The sequence below is a fragment of the Camelus ferus genome, chromosome 21 (assembly GCF_009834535.1).
Source record: "Camelus ferus isolate YT-003-E chromosome 21, BCGSAC_Cfer_1.0, whole genome shotgun sequence".
Taxonomy (NCBI): domain Eukaryota; kingdom Metazoa; phylum Chordata; class Mammalia; order Artiodactyla; family Camelidae; genus Camelus; species Camelus ferus.
The window spans coordinates 23,753,818-23,774,204 of NC_045716.1; the positions used below are offsets into that span (position 1 = coordinate 23,753,818).

Consider the following 20,387-nt stretch of genomic DNA (forward strand, 5'->3'; position numbering starts at 1 on the left):
ATTATGAAACAAATACATTACACGTGTATTCTGCTGTTTTAAGAGTCAATCTGTTTTCCAGTGTACTTTTTTCAAGTAAATTTTCTTATTAAAACTCATATACTCCCAAGGGGAAGAAAAAATAACACAAGTCTAGGTAGAAGTGATATGTCATGACATGAGCATGAGGGCAAAAGAGGGAGGAACAGAACATGAACTGTACCATTTTAGACACACAGTGGATGGAGGCACGGCTAGCCAACACGGGGACTTCTGCAGGATAATATGCTTTGATATGAGGCAGGAGAATGAGTTCAGTGTTGAACAGCATGACCTGGGGTCACTGGGGGAGATTCCAGTGGAAACGTAATCTGCGCAACATACGGTCTGGAAATCAAGAGAGTAGCCAAGGATAGGAGTCTCCTGTATATTTACGAGGATCAATGAGAAAACCCATAGTTTAACCCACTGGAAGAGTAAGTGCTCCAGTGTAATAATCTTGAAAACAAGATTAGTGATCCTTGCCTTACAGATTCAAGCCAGCAATCACTGCTTTTAATCAGGAGCCCAATTGCTTGCTCTCTTTCAAAAAAATCAAAATTAAATTTGTTTATCTTCTCTGCATTCATTATAACTTCCAGAGGATCAACATTCACTTCTTGGCAAGTTCTCTCAGGATTCAGCGATAAAATTATCAGGTAAAAAGGGACATGCAGGTAGGTGCTTGTGATGTCTTCCTACCATAAACTGAATTTGAGTTTCCGTAAGTATACATTCTACACCTCTAGCGACAAGGATAAGGATGTATGCTTATAACTGATATTTATCAAGCACCTACCAAGTCAAAGTGGGGGTTACAACAACAACAACAAAAAAAAACACAGAAGGTATGGACCTTGCACACAAAGAGCCAATGCTAGCCAAAGGGAATCTTCCATAAAATCCCCAATATATGGGAATGATGTAAACTTAATTTTGGAACTTGGTAAAACAAGTACAGATGAGTACGTGAGCGATTTGGGAAGTAAACACCTCACTAGAGAAATAGAGGTGGAGATATGGGTGGGTCTGGGTTTGGTTAGGAGTGAATCAGACCATCCTGCAGAGTATGGCTCCTCCCTGGATGGACCTGCTATAAAAAGGGCATTATTCCAGCCTTCAGCACCCAGCAAGCTCCTTCAGGCTACGTTCTACTTGCTCTTCTGGTGAAGGACGTAAGTGAGAGGGGATACATCTAACCTGTTCAGCAAGGTGGAGTTCTGGATGTATTGTACTCTGAGGCAAAAAGTTGGATGTTTGGGGTTCTTAATTTTTAGCAGCAATGTTACTAAAAGTTAACTTTGATACTGAAGGAAAATGAGGGCATAAATTTGCTTTCTACAAGGCTACTCTCTTAATATTGCTGGATTATCTATTCATTCATTCATTGAACAAATATATATTAACTACCTTCTATTTGTCAAGTGCTGCTGTTGGCTGATTATGCAGCAGTGAATAACATAAACTCCCTACCCTCAGGAGCTTATATTTTATAGAGGGGGACATTCCCTAAGCAATAAATAAATAAGAATTTCAAATAGTGATATGAACAATGAAGAAAATAAGAGTGATAAAGTAAAGATATAGGAGGAGAGGACTTTAGATCGGATGGCCAGGAAAGCCCTCTTTCAGCAACTATCTTTTTAGCAGAGATCATAATGACAGAAGAAACTAGCCAAGGCAAATGAGAGGATTCTAAAGAAGGAGTAAACTCGCTTTAAAGGACAGAAAGAAGCTAGTGTGCAGTGAGCATGTTTAACTAGAGGAACAGTGGAATATGGTGGTATCAGAGAGCTAGACGGGGTAGACCGTGTAAAGAGGGGCATAGTAGACTTTGTACATTATTTTAAGTACCTGAGAAGCCGCTGGAGAGTATTTAACAGGAGGAGTAGAAAGATTGTTCTGGGTTGCTAAGTGAAAAATAGGCAACAGTACGAGCAGGGAGATGGACTTCAGTTTAGAAGAGAGATGATGGAATAACATAAGTAGTGAAAAGTAACTCTTTGCTCAAGTCAGAATCTAGAAGTCATGCATGATTCCAGTCTTTCCTTTACACCACACAGATTCACCATCAAGTCCAGTCAACTCTGCCCATAAGACATGCCAATCCACCTGTCCCCCTGTCTACCACTACCACTTGGTCAATGCTATCCTTCACTCTCACCTTTGACTATTATATGGAAATAGCACAATTCATTTATTCATTTTTATTGATAGATGTTCGAGTTGTTTCCATTTAGGGGGCTACGATAAATAATGGGCCTATGAATATTTTGTACATAATCTTTGGTTACAAGTGTGTATATATTTCTATTGTGAATATTCCTAGGAGTAAATTGATGGTCTTAGGTACTGTCAAAAATTTTTCTCTTTGCTTGTGTTTGTTTTTTTTTGGGGGGGGGGGTAACTAGGTTTACTTATTCAAACAAATTTTGAAAGTACTTCTGCCAGTTTATGTGCCTTCTAGGAGTGTATGAAAGATCCAGTTTCTCCAAATCCTCACCAATATTTGCTACTAGGAAGGTTATATTTCCATTTTGTCTTTTTAGTCACTTGGTGACAGTGCTATGGTCTCACAATGTAATTTTAATTTGTATTTCCCTAATGAATAATAAGATTGAGAACATTTCATGTTTCTTAGCCATTTAGATATCCTTTTTTGCAAAGCTCCTCTGCTATCTATCCATTTTTCTGTTATGGTTTCTATATTTTTGTATTAATTTATGGGAGTTACTTTTATATTCAAGATAGAGAAATTTACTGGTTAAATGTGTTGCATATATCCTCCCACTAAGTGGCTTTTCCTTCTCTCCTTAACAAAGTCTTTGAATGAACAGTGCAGTCCATTTTATCAACCTTTACATGCCCAACCATGACAAACATTAATCAATACCTATTACCTGTTACCAAACAATGCAAGGTTTACAGATGCTTTAGCTCTTGACTACTACAGACATCTTTGACATTATTGTCTTCTATAGGATTTTAGTTTCTGGTTTTATGTTTTAATAAAGTAATGTGATTATTATTTTATAATATAATTTATATAACATTTTTGTAAAACAAATGCTCATTTGGATTTACCAACATACTTAATAATTTATTTCCTTCCCCAATAAGCTAAATAATCTTTCAATGCTATTCCTTATGTGGAAAAGTGAAAGCCAATCCAAAAAATTTTTTATAATATTGAAAATCAGTTAAACTCATGCTATTCAATTAAAATGCTGTGAACTTCATGAATTCTCGAAGGGGGAAAAAAAGTAAATTGCGTGAATGTTTATTGAGTGTTTGACGATTTGGCAAATTGCCTTATTGAAAACTGTCTCTCAATACACTGACCATTTAGCATATTAGCTTTTATAGAATTGATTTTCAGCAAATTTGTATGAGCAAATTTTCTGGCAGCTGACCAGTGGGCCTTTCTAAAATCCTGCTATGGACAATGGCCAGACCTACAAGAGGACTGATCTTATCTAGAGCATCCTGAGGTCTGTGAGGCTATCTAAATCCTGCTGTGAATGTGTTCAAGAGAAAAAAAAAGACTGGCAGTTTTACTAATTCAGTGAAACTCTGTATTGACTTTCATATGCAGATGGTAGAAGTTTTTTCTGACTTTTTCCATTTTTGAAGCTGGATAACTTAGGGGAGATACAGGTTTAAAAATGTGGAAATACATTACAATAATTGTTGTGACCTAGAAAAGGAACAGAAACACAAGATAAGTGCATTTTAACTTCTTCTTTCTAGGTTCACATATACTTCCCAAAAGATGTCTACTCTTCTGGAAAACATCACTGCCATCATCGACCTATTCCACCAATATTCAAACACAGATAAAGAGACTAACACACTGAGCAAAAAAGAGCTGAAGGAACTTCTGGAAGTGGAGTTTCAGCCAATCCTGCAGGTAAAAGATATCTGCCAGGACTGTAGGGCATAGCCTTTCTGTTCTGCATCAATATTCTGATAAAGAATTGCTGGGATCGCTTTGTGAATTATTGCTTTTGCAATAGGATAACAATTAATCTGAATTCAAAACAGATGTAATTTGCTTCCCTCCCTTTATGTACTATACACCTACACAGGTGACTGTGCACGCACACACACCCATTTCTCTGAGGAAAACTATTACATGTATTTAGTGACAAAGAAGTTCTTTATAATATTCTTCCTAACATCAGTAATGATTAGGTATATTTAAAACAAAATTCAATTATAAATTTTATAAAATATTCATGTTTCAGACAGGAAAAAGTGGCACTTGCCCCATTAAATCTTTTTGTTTGACCATATGTTTTTAAGATTTATTTCTTTTAGTACAGTACCTATAGTATCCTCCTGGATCAAAATAAGCTAAACAACATGAAAGAAAAAAACAAGAGATTTGGTTCCACTTTTTATACCAAGATCCATGTTCCCTAAACTTAATTTGAATTATTAAATTGACAGTGTGAGTCACTCAAATGTACTGTCCCCTTCTGTCTTCCCTCTGTACAGAATCCGGATGACCTAGATATTGCTGATGTCTTTATGAATAACCTTGATATAGATCACAACATGGAAATAGATTTTTCAGAATTTTTTCTGATGGTATTCAAGTTGGCTGAAGCATATTATGAGTCTACCAGAAGACAAAATTTCCAAGCATCAGGGAAAAAGCAGAAAAAGTACAGATATAACAAGAATGAAGATAATGAAAATGAAGATGTAGAAGATGAACAAGAAGAGAGAGAAGAGAAAAGAAAGAGAAAATCCAGTAATACAGCAAGTGATAAAAAAGGGGACACAGTGAGATCAAAGAGCCAAAGAGGGAAAAATAGGCATAGGTCAATATTGGGAACAAGACAAGACAAAGATGATGACTCTAATTCTATAGATGAAGACGAAAGCAGAGAAAAACATTCTGGGTCAAGTGGGAAAAATAAAAAGAGGTCAAGATCTACAGAGGTAAAAACAAGACAGAACAAGTCAAAAATCAGGGGGAATGAAGAAGAACAACTAGCACTGGTTTATGATGATACAAAACAAGAAGGTGCAAAATGGAGACGATCAGGATATAACAACTCATACAATGGAGGTAAAACATATGTATTTTCCCAAATTAATAATCAATTAGATGAAACTGAAGAAACAGCAATCTCAAGAGAAAACAATGATTCCAGACAGAAAAACATAGATAACAAACACACTCACTCAAAAACAGAACAAGAAAAAGGATTCTCAGAATACAGAAGGGAGAAAGAAAAAAATGCTACTATTAGTCAGGACAGTAATAATGAAGAACAATCAAAAGATTCAGGCAGAATATCCACATCAACTCAACCAAGAACTGGGTTCAGGTCAAGCAATCAACATTGGTTGGACCATGTCTGGTCAAAGGACAACTCTGGGAAGTCAGACTCTCAGCAACGGTACAGGGCCACCCCTACAGAAAGGGATTCTGTCCATGGAGAGACTGGAAGCAGCGCTGGCCAGAGACAGGGGCACCGCCATGAGCAGCAAAGAGACAGCTCCAGACACTCAGGGACTGGACACAGACAAACCTCAACTGCGTCTAGTAGCAGTAGACCCACGGAATCCAGTGTTAGCCAGGCGAGTGACAGCGACGGCTCCTATGAAGATGCAGGGAGACAAACTGTGACCACCCATGGAAGATCTGGGTCCAGTTCAAGGCACCAACATGGGGCTTCCCATGGCCAAGCAGGAGACAGCTCTAGGCACTCAGCATCTCATCAAGGGCAAAGAGGTGCACACAGAGAGAGGGACTCTGTCCACGGAGAGTTTGGAAGCAGCGCTGGCCAGAGACAGGGGCACCGCCATGAGCAGCAAAGAGACAGCTCCAGACACTCAGGGACTGGATATGGACAAAGCTCAACTGTGTCCAGTCACAGTAGACCCAGGGAATCCAGTGTTAGCCAGGCAAGCGACAGCGACGGCTCCTATGAAGATGCAGGGAGACAAACTGTGACCACCCATGGAAGATCTCAGTCCAGCTCAGTGAGCCAATACGGGGCTGCACATGACCAGGCAAGAGACAGTTCGAGACACTCAGACTCTCATCAAGGGCACAGAGCCACATACAGAGAGAGGGACTCTGTCCATGGAGAGTCAGGATTCAGCGCTGGCCAACAACACAGGAGCCGCCATCAGCAGGAAAGAGACAACTCCAGGCACTCAAGGACCGGATATGGGCAAACCTCGGCTCTCTCTGGTACTGCTAGACACAGGGATTCCAGTACCGGTCACTCCAGTGACCGCCAAAGGTATTCAGAAGATTCACGAAGGCAATCTGAGACCGCCCACGGAAGACCTGGGTCCAGTTCGAGACACCAACATGGGGCTTCCGATGGCCAGGCAGGAGACAGCTCTAGGCACTCAGCGTCTCATCAAGGGCAAAGAGGTGCACACAGAGAGAGTGACTCTGTCCACGGAGACTCTGGAAGCAGCGCTGGCCAGAGACAGGGGCACCGCCATGAGCAGCAAAGAGACAGCTCCAGACACTCAGGGACTGGACACGGACAAACCTCAACTGCGTCTAGTAGCGGTAGACCCACGGAATCCAGTGTTAGCCAGGAGAGCGACAGCGACGGCTCCTATGAAGATGCAGGGAGACAAACTGTGACCACCCATGGAAGATCTCGGTCCAGCTCAGTGAGCCAATATGGGGCTTCCCATGGCCAGGGAGGAGACAGCTCTAGGCACTCAGCGTCTCATCAAGGGCAAAGAGGTGCACACAGAGAGAGGGACTCTGTCCACGGAGAGTCTGGAAGCAGCGCTGGCCAACAATACAGGAGCCGCCATCAGCAGGAAAGAGACAACTCCAGGCACTCAAGGACCGGATATGGGCAAAGCTCGGCTCTCTCTGGTACTGCTAGACACAGGGATTCCAGTACCAGTCACTCCAGTGACCGCCAAAGGTATTCAGAAGATTCACGAAGGCAATCTGAGACTGCCCACAGAAGATCTGGGTCCAGTTCGAGACACCAACATGGGGCTTCCCATGGCCAGGCAGGAGACAGCTCTAGGCACTCAGCGTCTCATCAAGGGCAAAGAGATGCACACAGAGAGAGTGACTCTGTCCACGGAGAGTCTGGAAGCAGCGCTGGCCAGAGACAGGGGCACCGCCATGAGCAGCAAGGAGACAGCTCCAGACACTCAGGGACTGGACACAGACAAACCACAACTGCGTCTACTAGCGGTAGACACAGGGAATCCAGTGTTAGCCAGGCGAGTGACAGCGACGGCTCCTATGAAGATGCAGGGAGACAAACTGTGACCACCCATGGAAGATCTGGGTCCAGTTCAAGGCACCAACATGGGGCTTCCCATGGCCAAGCAGGAGACAGCTCTAGGCACTCAGCATCTCATCAAGGGCAAAGAGGTGCACACAGAGAGAGTGACTCTGTCCACGGAGAGTCTGGAAGCAGCGCTGGCCAGAGACAGGGGCACCGCCATGAGCAGCAAGGAGACAGCTCCAGACACTCAGGGACTGGACACAGACAAACCACAACTGCGTCTACTAGCAGTAGACACAGGGAATCCAGTGTTAGCCAGGCGAGTGACAGCGACGGCTCCTATGAAGATGCAGGGAGACAAACTGTGACCACCCATGGAAGATCTGGGTCCAGTTCAAGGCACCAACATGGGGCTTCCCATGGCCAAGCAGGAGACAGCTCTAGGCACTCAGCATCTCATCAAGGGCAAAGAGGTGCACACAGAGAGAGGGACTCTGTCCACGGAGAGTTTGGAAGCAGCGCTGGCCAGAGACAGGGGCACCGCCATGAGCAGCAAAGAGACAGCTCCAGACACTCAGGGACTGGATATGGACAAAGCTCAACTGTGTCCAGTCGCAGTAGACCCAGGGAATCCAGTGTTCGCCAGTCGAGCGACAGCGAGGGGCACTCTGAAGATGCAAGGAGACAAACTGTGACCACCCATGGAAGATCTCAGTCCAGCTCAGTGAGCCAATACGGGGCTGCACATGACCAGACAAGAGACAGTTCGAGACACTCAGACTCTCATGAAGGGCACAGAGGCACATACAGAGAGAGGGACTCTGTCCACGGAGAGTCTGGAAGCAGCGCTGGCCAGAGACAGGGGCACCACCATGAGCAGCAAAGAGACAGCTCCAGACACTTGGGGACTGCATATGGACAAAGTTCAACTGTGTCCAGTCGCAGTAGACCCAGGGAATCCAGTGTTAGCCAGGCGAGTGACAGCGACGGCTCCTATGAAGATGCAGGGAGACAAACTCTGACCACCCATGCAAGATCTGGGTCCAGTTCAGGGCACCAACATGGGCTTTCCCATGGCCAGGAAGGAGACAGCTCTAGGCACTCAGCGTCTCATCAAGGGCAAAGAGTTGCACACAGAGAGAGTGACTCTGTCCACGGAGAGTCTGGAAGCAGCGCTGGCCAGAGACGGAGGCACCTCCATGAGCAGCAAAGAGACAGCTCCAGACACTCAGGGACTGGACACAGACAAACCTCAACTGCGTCTGGTAGCAGTAGACACAGGGAATCCAGTGTTAGCCAGGCGAGCGACAGCGACGGCTCCTATGAAGATGCAGGGAGAATAACTCTGACCACCCATGCAAGATCTGGGTCCAGTTCAAGGCACCAACATGGGGCTTCCCATGGTCAGGCAGGAGTCAGCTCTACCCACTCAGAATCTCAGCAACGGTATAGGCCCGCCCCTACAGAGAGGGATTCTGTCCAGGGAGAGTCTGGAAGCAGTGCTGGCCAGAGACAGGGGCACAGCCATGAGCAGCAAAGAGACAGCTCCAGACACTCAGGGACTGGACACAGACAAACCTCAACTGCGTCTGGTAGCAGTAGACACAGGGAATCCAGTGTTAGCCAGGCGAGCGACAGCGACGGCTCCTATGAAGATGCAGGGAGACAAACTGTGACCACCCATGGAAGATCTGGGTCCAGTTCAAGGCACCAACATGGGGCTTCCCATGGCCAAGCAGGAGACAGCTCTAGGCACTCAGCATCTCATCAAGGGCAAAGAGGTGCACACAGAGAGAGGGACTCTGTCCACGGAGAGTTTGGAAGCAGCGCTGGCCAGAGACAGGGGCACCGCCATGAGCAGCAAAGAGACAGCTCCAGACACTCAGGGACTGGATATGGACAAAGCTCAACTGTGTCCAGTCACAGTAGACCCAGGGAATCCAGTGTTAGCCAGGCAAGCGACAGCGACGGCTCCTATGAAGATGCAGGGAGACAAACTGTGACCACCCATGGAAGATCTCAGTCCAGCTCAGTGAGCCAATACGGGGCTGCACATGACCAGGCAAGAGACAGTTCGAGACACTCAGACTCTCATCAAGGGCACAGAGCCACATACAGAGAGAGGGACTCTGTCCATGGAGAGTCAGGATTCAGCGCTGGCCAACAACACAGGAGCCGCCATCAGCAGGAAAGAGACAACTCCAGGCACTCAAGGACCGGATATGGGCAAACCTCGGCTCTCTCTGGTACTGCTAGACACAGGGATTCCAGTACCGGTCACTCCAGTGACCGCCAAAGGTATTCAGAAGATTCACGAAGGCAATCTGAGACCGCCCACGGAAGACCTGGGTCCAGTTCGAGACACCAACATGGGGCTTCCGATGGCCAGGCAGGAGACAGCTCTAGGCACTCAGCGTCTCATCAAGGGCAAAGAGGTGCACACAGAGAGAGTGACTCTGTCCACGGAGACTCTGGAAGCAGCGCTGGCCAGAGACAGGGGCACCGCCATGAGCAGCAAAGAGACAGCTCCAGACACTCAGGGACTGGACACGGACAAACCTCAACTGCGTCTAGTAGCGGTAGACCCACGGAATCCAGTGTTAGCCAGGCGAGCGACAGCGACGGCTCCTATGAAGATGCAGGGAGACAAACTGTGACCACCCATGGAAGATCTCGGTCCAGCTCAGTGAGCCAATATGGGGCTTCCCATGGCCAGGGAGGAGACAGCTCTAGGCACTCAGCGTCTCATCAAGGGCAAAGAGGTGCACACAGAGAGAGGGACTCTGTCCACGGAGAGTCTGGAAGCAGCGCTGGCCAACAATACAGGAGCCGCCATCAGCAGGAAAGAGACAACTCCAGGCACTCAAGGACCGGATATGGGCAAAGCTCGGCTCTCTCTGGTACTGCTAGACACAGGGATTCCAGTACCAGTCACTCCAGTGACCGCCAAAGGTATTCAGAAGATTCACGAAGGCAATCTGAGACTGCCCACAGAAGATCTGGGTCCAGTTCGAGACACCAACATGGGGCTTCCCATGGCCAGGCAGGAGACAGCTCTAGGCACTCAGCGTCTCATCAAGGGCAAAGAGATGCACACAGAGAGAGTGACTCTGTCCACGGAGAGTCTGGAAGCAGCGCTGGCCAGAGACAGGGGCACCGCCATGAGCAGCAAGGAGACAGCTCCAGACACTCAGGGACTGGACACAGACAAACCACAACTGCGTCTACTAGCGGTAGACACAGGGAATCCAGTGTTAGCCAGGCGAGTGACAGCGACGGCTCCTATGAAGATGCAGGGAGACAAACTGTGACCACCCATGGAAGATCTGGGTCCAGTTCAAGGCACCAACATGGGGCTTCCCATGGCCAAGCAGGAGACAGCTCTAGGCACTCAGCATCTCATCAAGGGCAAAGAGGTGCACACAGAGAGAGGGACTCTGTCCACGGAGAGTTTGGAAGCAGCGCTGGCCAGAGACAGGGGCACCGCCATGAGCAGCAAAGAGACAGCTCCAGACACTCAGGGACTGGATATGGACAAAGCTCAACTGTGTCCAGTCGCAGTAGACCCAGGGAATCCAGTGTTCGCCAGTCGAGCGACAGCGAGGGGCACTCTGAAGATGCAAGGAGACAAACTGTGACCACCCATGGAAGATCTCAGTCCAGCTCAGTGAGCCAATACGGGGCTGCACATGACCAGACAAGAGACAGTTCGAGACACTCAGACTCTCATGAAGGGCACAGAGGCACATACAGAGAGAGGGACTCTGTCCACGGAGAGTCTGGAAGCAGCGCTGGCCAGAGACAGGGGCACCACCATGAGCAGCAAAGAGACAGCTCCAGACACTTGGGGACTGCATATGGACAAAGTTCAACTGTGTCCAGTCGCAGTAGACCCAGGGAATCCAGTGTTAGCCAGGCGAGTGACAGCGACGGCTCCTATGAAGATGCAGGGAGACAAACTCTGACCACCCATGCAAGATCTGGGTCCAGTTCAGGGCACCAACATGGGCTTTCCCATGGCCAGGAAGGAGACAGCTCTAGGCACTCAGCGTCTCATCAAGGGCAAAGAGTTGCACACAGAGAGAGTGACTCTGTCCACGGAGAGTCTGGAAGCAGCGCTGGCCAGAGACGGAGGCACCTCCATGAGCAGCAAAGAGACAGCTCCAGACACTCAGGGACTGGACACAGACAAACCTCAACTGCGTCTGGTAGCAGTAGACACAGGGAATCCAGTGTTAGCCAGGCGAGCGACAGCGACGGCTCCTATGAAGATGCAGGGAGAATAACTCTGACCACCCATGCAAGATCTGGGTCCAGTTCAAGGCACCAACATGGGGCTTCCCATGGTCAGGCAGGAGTCAGCTCTACCCACTCAGAATCTCAGCAACGGTATAGGCCCGCCCCTACAGAGAGGGATTCTGTCCAGGGAGAGTCTGGAAGCAGTGCTGGCCAGAGACAGGGGCACAGCCATGAGCAGCAAAGAGACAGCTCCAGACACTCAGGGACTGGACACAGACAAACCTCAACTGCGTCTGGTAGCAGTAGACACAGGGAATCCAGTGTTAGCCAGGCGAGCGACAGCGACGGCTCCTATGAAGATGCAGGGAGACAAACTGTGACCACCCATGGAAGATCTGGGTCCAGTTCAAGGCACCAACATGGGGCTTCCCATGGCCAAGCAGGAGACAGCTCTAGGCACTCAGCATCTCATCAAGGGCAAAGAGGTGCACACAGAGAGAGGGACTCTGTCCACGGAGAGTTTGGAAGCAGCGCTGGCCAGAGACAGGGGCACCGCCATGAGCAGCAAAGAGACAGCTCCAGACACTCAGGGACTGGATATGGACAAAGCTCAACTGTGTCCAGTCACAGTAGACCCAGGGAATCCAGTGTTAGCCAGGCAAGTGACAGCGACGGCTCCTATGAAGATGCAGGGAGACAAACTGTGACCACCCATGGAAGATCTCAGTCCAGCTCAGTGAGCCAATACGGGGCTGCACATGACCAGGCAAGAGACAGTTCGAGACACTCAGACTCTCATCAAGGGCACAGAGCCACATACAGAGAGAGGGACTCTGTCCATGGAGAGTCAGGATTCAGCGCTGGCCAACAACACAGGAGCCGCCATCAGCAGGAAAGAGACAACTCCAGGCACTCAAGGACCGGATATGGGCAAACCTCGGCTCTCTCTGGTACTGCTAGACACAGGGATTCCAGTACCGGTCACTCCAGTGACCGCCAAAGGTATTCAGAAGATTCACGAAGGCAATCTGAGACCGCCCACGGAAGACCTGGGTCCAGTTCGAGACACCAACATGGGGCTTCCGATGGCCAGGCAGGAGACAGCTCTAGGCACTCAGCGTCTCATCAAGGGCAAAGAGGTGCACACAGAGAGAGTGACTCTGTCCACGGAGACTCTGGAAGCAGCGCTGGCCAGAGACAGGGGCACCGCCATGAGCAGCAAAGAGACAGCTCCAGACACTCAGGGACTGGACACGGACAAACCTCAACTGCGTCTAGTAGCGGTAGACCCACGGAATCCAGTGTTAGCCAGGCGAGCGACAGCGACGGCTCCTATGAAGATGCAGGGAGACAAACTGTGACCACCCATGGAAGATCTCGGTCCAGCTCAGTGAGCCAATATGGGGCTTCCCATGGCCAGGGAGGAGACAGCTCTAGGCACTCAGCGTCTCATCAAGGGCAAAGAGGTGCACACAGAGAGAGGGACTCTGTCCACGGAGAGTCTGGAAGCAGCGCTGGCCAACAATACAGGAGCCGCCATCAGCAGGAAAGAGACAACTCCAGGCACTCAAGGACCGGATATGGGCAAAGCTCGGCTCTCTCTGGTACTGCTAGACACAGGGATTCCAGTACCAGTCACTCCAGTGACCGCCAAAGGTATTCAGAAGATTCACGAAGGCAATCTGAGACTGCCCACAGAAGATCTGGGTCCAGTTCGAGACACCAACATGGGGCTTCCCATGGCCAGGCAGGAGACAGCTCTAGGCACTCAGCGTCTCATCAAGGGCAAAGAGATGCACACAGAGAGAGTGACTCTGTCCACGGAGAGTCTGGAAGCAGCGCTGGCCAGAGACAGGGGCACCGCCATGAGCAGCAAGGAGACAGCTCCAGACACTCAGGGACTGGACACAGACAAACCACAACTGCGTCTACTAGCGGTAGACACAGGGAATCCAGTGTTAGCCAGGCGAGTGACAGCGACGGCTCCTATGAAGATGCAGGGAGACAAACTGTGACCACCCATGCAAGATCTGGGTCCAGTTCAAGGCACCAACATGGGGCTTCCCATGGCCAAGCAGGAGACAGCTCTAGGCACTCAGCATCTCATCAAGGGCAAAGAGGTGCACACAGAGAGAGTGACTCTGTCCACGGAGAGTCTGGAAGCAGCGCTGGCCAGAGACAGGGGCACCGCCATGAGCAGCAAGGAGACAGCTCCAGACACTCAGGGACTGGACACAGACAAACCACAACTGCGTCTACTAGCGGTAGACACAGGGAATCCAGTGTTAGCCAGGCGAGTGACAGCGACGGCTCCTATGAAGATGCAGGGAGACAAACTGTGACCACCCATGGAAGATCTGGGTCCAGTTCAAGGCACCAACATGGGGCTTCCCATGGCCAAGCAGGAGACAGCTCTAGGCACTCAGCATCTCATCAAGGGCAAAGAGGTGCACACAGAGAGAGGGACTCTGTCCACGGAGAGTCTGGAAGCAGCGCTGGCCAGAGACAGGGGCACCGCCATGAGCAGCAAAGAGACAGCTCCAGACACTCAGGGACTGGATATGGACAAAGCTCAACTGTGTCCAGTCGCAGTAGACCCAGGGAATCCAGTGTTCGCCAGTCGAGCGACAGCGAGGGGCACTCTGAAGATGCAAGGAGACAAACTGTGACCACCCATGGAAGATCTCAGTCCAGCTCAGTGAGCCAATACGGGGCTGCACATGACCAGACAAGAGACAGTTCGAGACACTCAGACTCTCATGAAGGGCACAGAGGCACATACAGAGAGAGGGACTCTGTCCACGGAGAGTCTGGAAGCAGCGCTGGCCAGAGACAGGGGCACCACCATGAGCAGCAAAGAGACAGCTCCAGACACTTGGGGACTGCATATGGACAAAGTTCAACTGTGTCCAGTCGCAGTAGACCCAGGGAATCCAGTGTTAGCCAGGCGAGTGACAGCGACGGCTCCTATGAAGATGCAGGGAGACAAACTCTGACCACCCATGCAAGATCTGGGTCCAGTTCAGGGCACCAACATGGGCTTTCCCATGGCCAGGAAGGAGACAGCTCTAGGCACTCAGCGTCTCATCAAGGGCAAAGAGTTGCACACAGAGAGAGTGACTCTGTCCACGGAGAGTCTGGAAGCAGCGCTGGCCAGAGACGGAGGCACCTCCATGAGCAGCAAAGAGACAGCTCCAGACACTCAGGGACTGGACACAGACAAACCTCAACTGCGTCTGGTAGCAGTAGACACAGGGAATCCAGTGTTAGCCAGGCGAGCGACAGCGACGGCTCCTATGAAGATGCAGGGAGAATAACTCTGACCACCCATGCAAGATCTGGGTCCAGTTCAAGGCACCAACATGGGGCTTCCCATGGTCAGGCAGGAGTCAGCTCTACCCACTCAGAATCTCAGCAACGGTATAGGCCCGCCCCTACAGAGAGGGATTCTGTCCAGGGAGAGTCTGGAAGCAGTGCTGGCCAGAGACAGGGGCACAGCCATGAGCAGCAAAGAGACAGCTCCAGACACTCAGGGACTGGATATGGACAAAGCTCAACTGTGTTCAGTAGCCATAGACACAGATTGTCCAGAGTTGGTCATGTTAGTGACAGTGCTGGTTATTCTCAAACTGCTGGTAGACAGTTAGGGACCGCTTCCAGAAAGTCTAGGTCCAGCTCAAGGAAACAAATGCATGATACAGTTCAAGATTGGCGACATGGCAGCTATGGAAGTTCAGATTATGACTATGGACAGTCAAGGTTTGGACAGTCTCAGTATGGCATGTAGGATTCAGGGACAGATCTCAATCCTGAGAAGAATTTATTAGCTCCAATATAACAAGCAGTAATACACACCCAGGAACATATGGCCATCCAAGTGATCTTTTGAAACAGATGGGATTTCATCCATTCCAAAGATCCTTTTATTGTAAGTTAGAAATTAATTTTTTGAGTAATTAACCTAAAGAATATGAGAATGACAAAGACACAACTTGAGTCAAGAATAATTTCATTATGCTTTCAGGGAGGTTATCTTCTCTTATCTTTTTAAAAAATTTAGTTATACTATTTCTTTCCATTGGTGATAGGTACTTTTTTTTTCTCTAGGAAGCTTTGAACTTTACAGTTACGAAGTGGTGAATGGAAGAAAGCAATTCCAATCAGTGCTAAATTTAGAAATCCATGAGTATTTGGGGAGATTGAAGCTCAAGTATGAACTTTTCTTTTGAACGGTAAATTTTAGAACTCTGAATGTTGTTACATTAATATTTGCCAAATATTTCAAAGTAACCAAAGGTGTAAAATCACCATTCTGTAAGCCAAATCTGCTATATTAATATCAGGTCTCAGTACACCTGCCTGTATTATCTTTGTATTGAAACTCTGTATTTTTGCATTCATTAATCACCTTAGGTATATAAAATCAAAAAACCTGTACTGCATGAAAATTGAAAATAAACTATTGATGATACATCATTGTTTGTCTCTTCCATACTTATTTCTCATAGGCCCCAAAAGACTTACTTCCCCATGATAAGAATGACATCCTTTTCCTCTATTCTTGGAAAAATACGTGACCAAATAACAGATATATATCATTCCAAAGAAATAGGTAGTCCAAAGAAAAAAAGTTAATCAAATCTTATGTTATTCTCCAACATAGTCATTATTCCATGTAGTCACCATCAAGATGAAAAAAGGCTAGCTCAATCATAGATATCATCATAATTATTAGCAAAACATCAACCCAAGTGGGTATTAGGCAAGTCAAACAAAGATCAGGAAACTGAATATTGACCATAGGCCCTTCTCACAAAGACGCATGGAGATATTTTCCAATGGAAACTAATGAGAGCAGAGAAACTGTTGAAATTTCTTGACAACGTAAAAGCAATTTTTAAAATGCCCTCCTGTCCTGGAAAGAAAACACATATATTTTATGATTTTGAGAGAAGATATAATAAATCTGGTAAAAATGTGAACAAGCTTGTACCATTACAAGGAATATCCCACTATAATAATCATACCCAAGTTTTCTTCTCCACAATATCAGATCAGAAAGTTTACTAGACAGTATCTAGGCCAATGTTTGCATTTTGCAGATGAGTCTATCACAGAAATAATCCATACCAATAAAAATTAGATTTCAAGTCCCCTAACTCTGAGTTTAGTAGTTTTACAAAAGTACTTCAAATCCTGACTTTCTATATGGACAAGTTTCTAAAAACATACAGTCCACCAAAACTGAATCAAGAAGAAATAGGTAATTTGAAGAGACCAATCATCAGAAATGAAATAGAATCAGTAACAACAACAACAACAAGAACAACAAAAAACCTCCCTGCAAACAAAAGTCCAGGACCTGATGGCTTCACTGGGAATTCTACTAAACATACAAAGAACTAATACCAACCCTTCTCACACTCTTCCAAAAGATTGCAGAGGAGGGAATACCCCCAAACTCATTCTATGGAGCCACAGTCATCCTGATACCAAAAGCGGACAAAGACACTACCAAAAAACAAAATTACAAGCCAAAATCTTTGACAGATATACACACAAAAATTTTCAACAAAATATTAGCAAATATAATCCAACAATGCATTAAAAAAACATACACTATGATCAAGTTGGATTCATTCCAGAGCCACAAGGATGGTTTGACATATGCAAATCAATCAATGTGATACACCACCACACTCAGAAAAGAAAGAACCACATGATCATCTCAATAGGTGCAGAAAAAGCATTTGATAAAATTCAACATAATTTATGATAAAAACTCTTACCAAAGTGGGTATAGAGGGAACATATCTCAACATAATAAAAGCTATTTATGGCAAACCCACAGCCAACATAATACTCAATGATGAAAAGTTGAAAACCTTTTCACCAGAGGAAAACAAGGATGCCCATCCTCACCACTTCTATTCAACATAGTATTGGAAGTCCTAGCCATAGCAATCAGGCAAGAAAAAGAAATAAAAGGGGTCCAAATTGGAAGAGAAGAGGTAAAATTGTCACTATACGTAGATGACATGATACTAGATATAGAAAACCCTAAAGACTCCATGCAAAAACAACTAGAGCTGATAAATTCAGTAAGGTAGCAGGATACAAGATTAACATATAGAAATCTGTTGCTGAAATTTCTGTTAACATACACTAGTGTTTCTTTACACTAACAATGATACATCAGAAAAGGAAAGTAAAAAAAAAAAAATCCCTTTTAAAATCACATTGAAAAAAAAATACTTAGGAATAAACCCAATCAAGGAGGTGAAAGACTTATACACGGAGAATTAAAAACCACTGATTAAGGAAATTAAACATGATTTAAAGAAATGGAAAGATATCCCATGTGCTTGGATTGGAAAAATTATTATTGTTAAAATGGCCATACTACCCAAAGCAATCTACAGATTTAATGCGATCCCTATCAAATCACCCAGGACATTTTTCACAGAGCTAGAACAAATAATCCTAAAATTTATATGGAATCACAAAAGACCCAGAATTGCCAAAGCAATACTGAAGAAAAAGAATGAGGCTGGAAGAATAACCCTCTCAGACTTCTGACAATACTACAGAACTACAGTAATCAAAACAGCATGGTATTGGCGCAAAAACAGATATATGGATCAATGGAACAGAATAGAGAGCCCAGAAATAAACCCACACATTTACGGTCAATTAATCTTTGACAAAGGAGGCAGGAATATACAATGGAGAAAAGACAGTCTCTTCAGCAAGTGGTGTTGGGAAAGCTGGACAGCCATATGTAAATCAATTAAGTTAGAACACTCCCTCACACCATACACAAAAATAAACTCAAAATGGTTTAAAGACTTGAACATAAGACAAGACACCATAAATCTAGAAGAGAACATAGGAAAAACATCCTCTTATATAAATTGTACCAATGTTCTCCTAGGGCAGTCTACTGAGGCAATAGAAATAAAAGCAAAAATATATAAACAAATGGGACCTAAATAAACTTATAGCTTTTGCACAGCAAAGGAACCCATAAATAAAGTGAAAAGACAATCTACAGAATGGGAGAAAATATTTGCAAATAATGCAACTGACAAGGGGGTTAATTTCCAGAATATACAAACAGCTCATACAACTCAATACCAAAAAAGCAAACAATCCAATCCAAAACTGGGCAGAAGACCTAAGTAGACATTTCTTCAAAGAAGACATACAGATGACCAATAGACACATGAAAAGATGCTTAACATCACTATTATCAGAGACACGCAAATCAAAACTACAATGAGGTATCACCTCACACTGGCCAGAATGGCCAGCATTAAAAAGTTCACAAAGAGTAAATGCTGGAAAGAGTGTGAAAAAAAGGGAACCCTCCTACACTGTTGGTGGGAATGTGGTTTGCTACAGCCATTATGGAGAACAATATGAAGATTCCTAAAAAAAAAAAAAAATGAAAATAGACCTACCCTATGACCCAGCAATCCCACTCCTGGACATATATCCAGAGGGAACTCTAATTCAAAAAGATACATGCACCTCGATGTTCACAGTAGCACTATTGACAATAGCCAAAGCATGGACGCAACCTAAACATCCATCAATGGATGACTGGATAAAGAAGTTGTGATATGTAGACACCATGGTACACTACTTAGCTATAAAAAAAAGAATTAAATAATGTCATTTGCAGCAACATGGATGGACCTGGAGACTGTCATACTAAGTAAAGTAAATCAGAAAGAGAAATAAAAATACCATATGGTATCACTTATATGTAGAATCTTAAAAAAAAGAAACAAATGAACTTATTTACAAACAGAAACAGGCTCACAGACATAGAAAACAAACTTATGGTTACCAGGGGAAAGAGGGTGGGGAAGGATAAATAGGGAGTTCAGGATTTGCAGATTCTAAACAACAAGGGCCTACTGAATAGCACAGGGAACTATATTCAACACCTTGTAATGGCTTATAATCAAAAAGAATGTGAAATATACATATGTATAAGTGAATCACTATGTTGTACATCAGAAATGAATACAACATTGTAAACAAACTATACTTCAACAAACAATAAATAAAATGTTAAATATTTTTTAAAATCCTTTCATTGATTTTTACTTAAATAAAATAAGCTAAACAAATCATTTGTTAATTTAAACAACCTTCAGTGGACAGTGATTGAATGAAAAGCAACAAACAAGCTCATTTTTCTAACTAGCCTCAAACAATCTCATGTCTATGTGCTCCATAAGCCACATGAAGGGGGCACTATTTCTTATGGGTATCCTGCTTCCTTGCTTGAAGTGCAGTCCCCAAATACCACTACAAAAATCCAAACAATGCAAAATATGCTGGTCTCATTATGACACAAATATGGACAAAATGTTTCTTTCCATTTCTGTGACACAATTTGCCACCTTGCCTCCAGTCTCACAACCAGCTAATTGAGCTCCCACCTGTGGCCCTTCCCTAGAGAGTCAGGACTAACTAACAGGCTGAAGAACTAAAAATTGTAATGAGGGAAACACTGGTGACCCAGCCTAACTGAAGTGGAGGTACTGATGGAAGGACACTGATGGACATTACAACTGATGGACATAACCAGGTATGTATACCCTACAGCTAAATGCTCAATGTTTTTCTAAAGAACCCATAAACAACTGAAATTGCTTTCTTTCATATTCCTGTTCACCAGAGGATAGAACTACCAGACACTCCTCTTTGCTAGCCAACAGAAAATCATTTATTTACCCAAAAAAGTGCAAACAAGATTCACTGGGAACATCCCAGACTACAGTATTTCTCTGTCCTCTCTACTTCCCTTACAGAATGTTATCTTTGACTCTGTTCTGTAACTCAGTCAACCACCTCCCTCACATGTGAATCAACAAT

The 20,387-nt window shown here is 45.5% G+C and overlaps 1 protein-coding gene and 1 long non-coding RNA gene across 2 annotated transcripts in view; one reads left to right on the forward strand and one right to left on the reverse strand.

Annotated features, from left to right (window-relative positions):
- Positions 1-20,387, reverse strand: part of LOC116658741 — a 45,456-nt gene that overhangs the window by 13,218 nt on the left and 11,851 nt on the right. The window lies entirely within an intron of this gene.
- Positions 1,014-15,971, forward strand: FLG (filaggrin). The gene is made up of 3 exons (XM_032464240.1): positions 1,014-1,193; positions 3,769-3,928; positions 4,519-15,971. Exons 2-3 carry the CDS (start codon positions 3,791-3,793, stop codon positions 15,280-15,282), a joined length of 10,902 nt encoding a protein of 3,633 aa, XP_032320131.1. The 5' UTR covers positions 1,014-1,193; positions 3,769-3,790; the 3' UTR covers positions 15,283-15,971.

Bases quoted from the DNA above. Each gene is read 5' to 3' on its own strand.
- FLG (XM_032464240.1), top strand. From the start codon at position 3,791: ATGTCTACTCTTCTGGAAAACATCACTGCCATCATCGACCTATTCCAC. The intron at 3,929-4,518 runs GTAAAAGATATC...CCCTCTGTACAG, and splicing joins AGTTTCAGCCAATCCTGCAG to AATCCGGATGACCTAGATAT.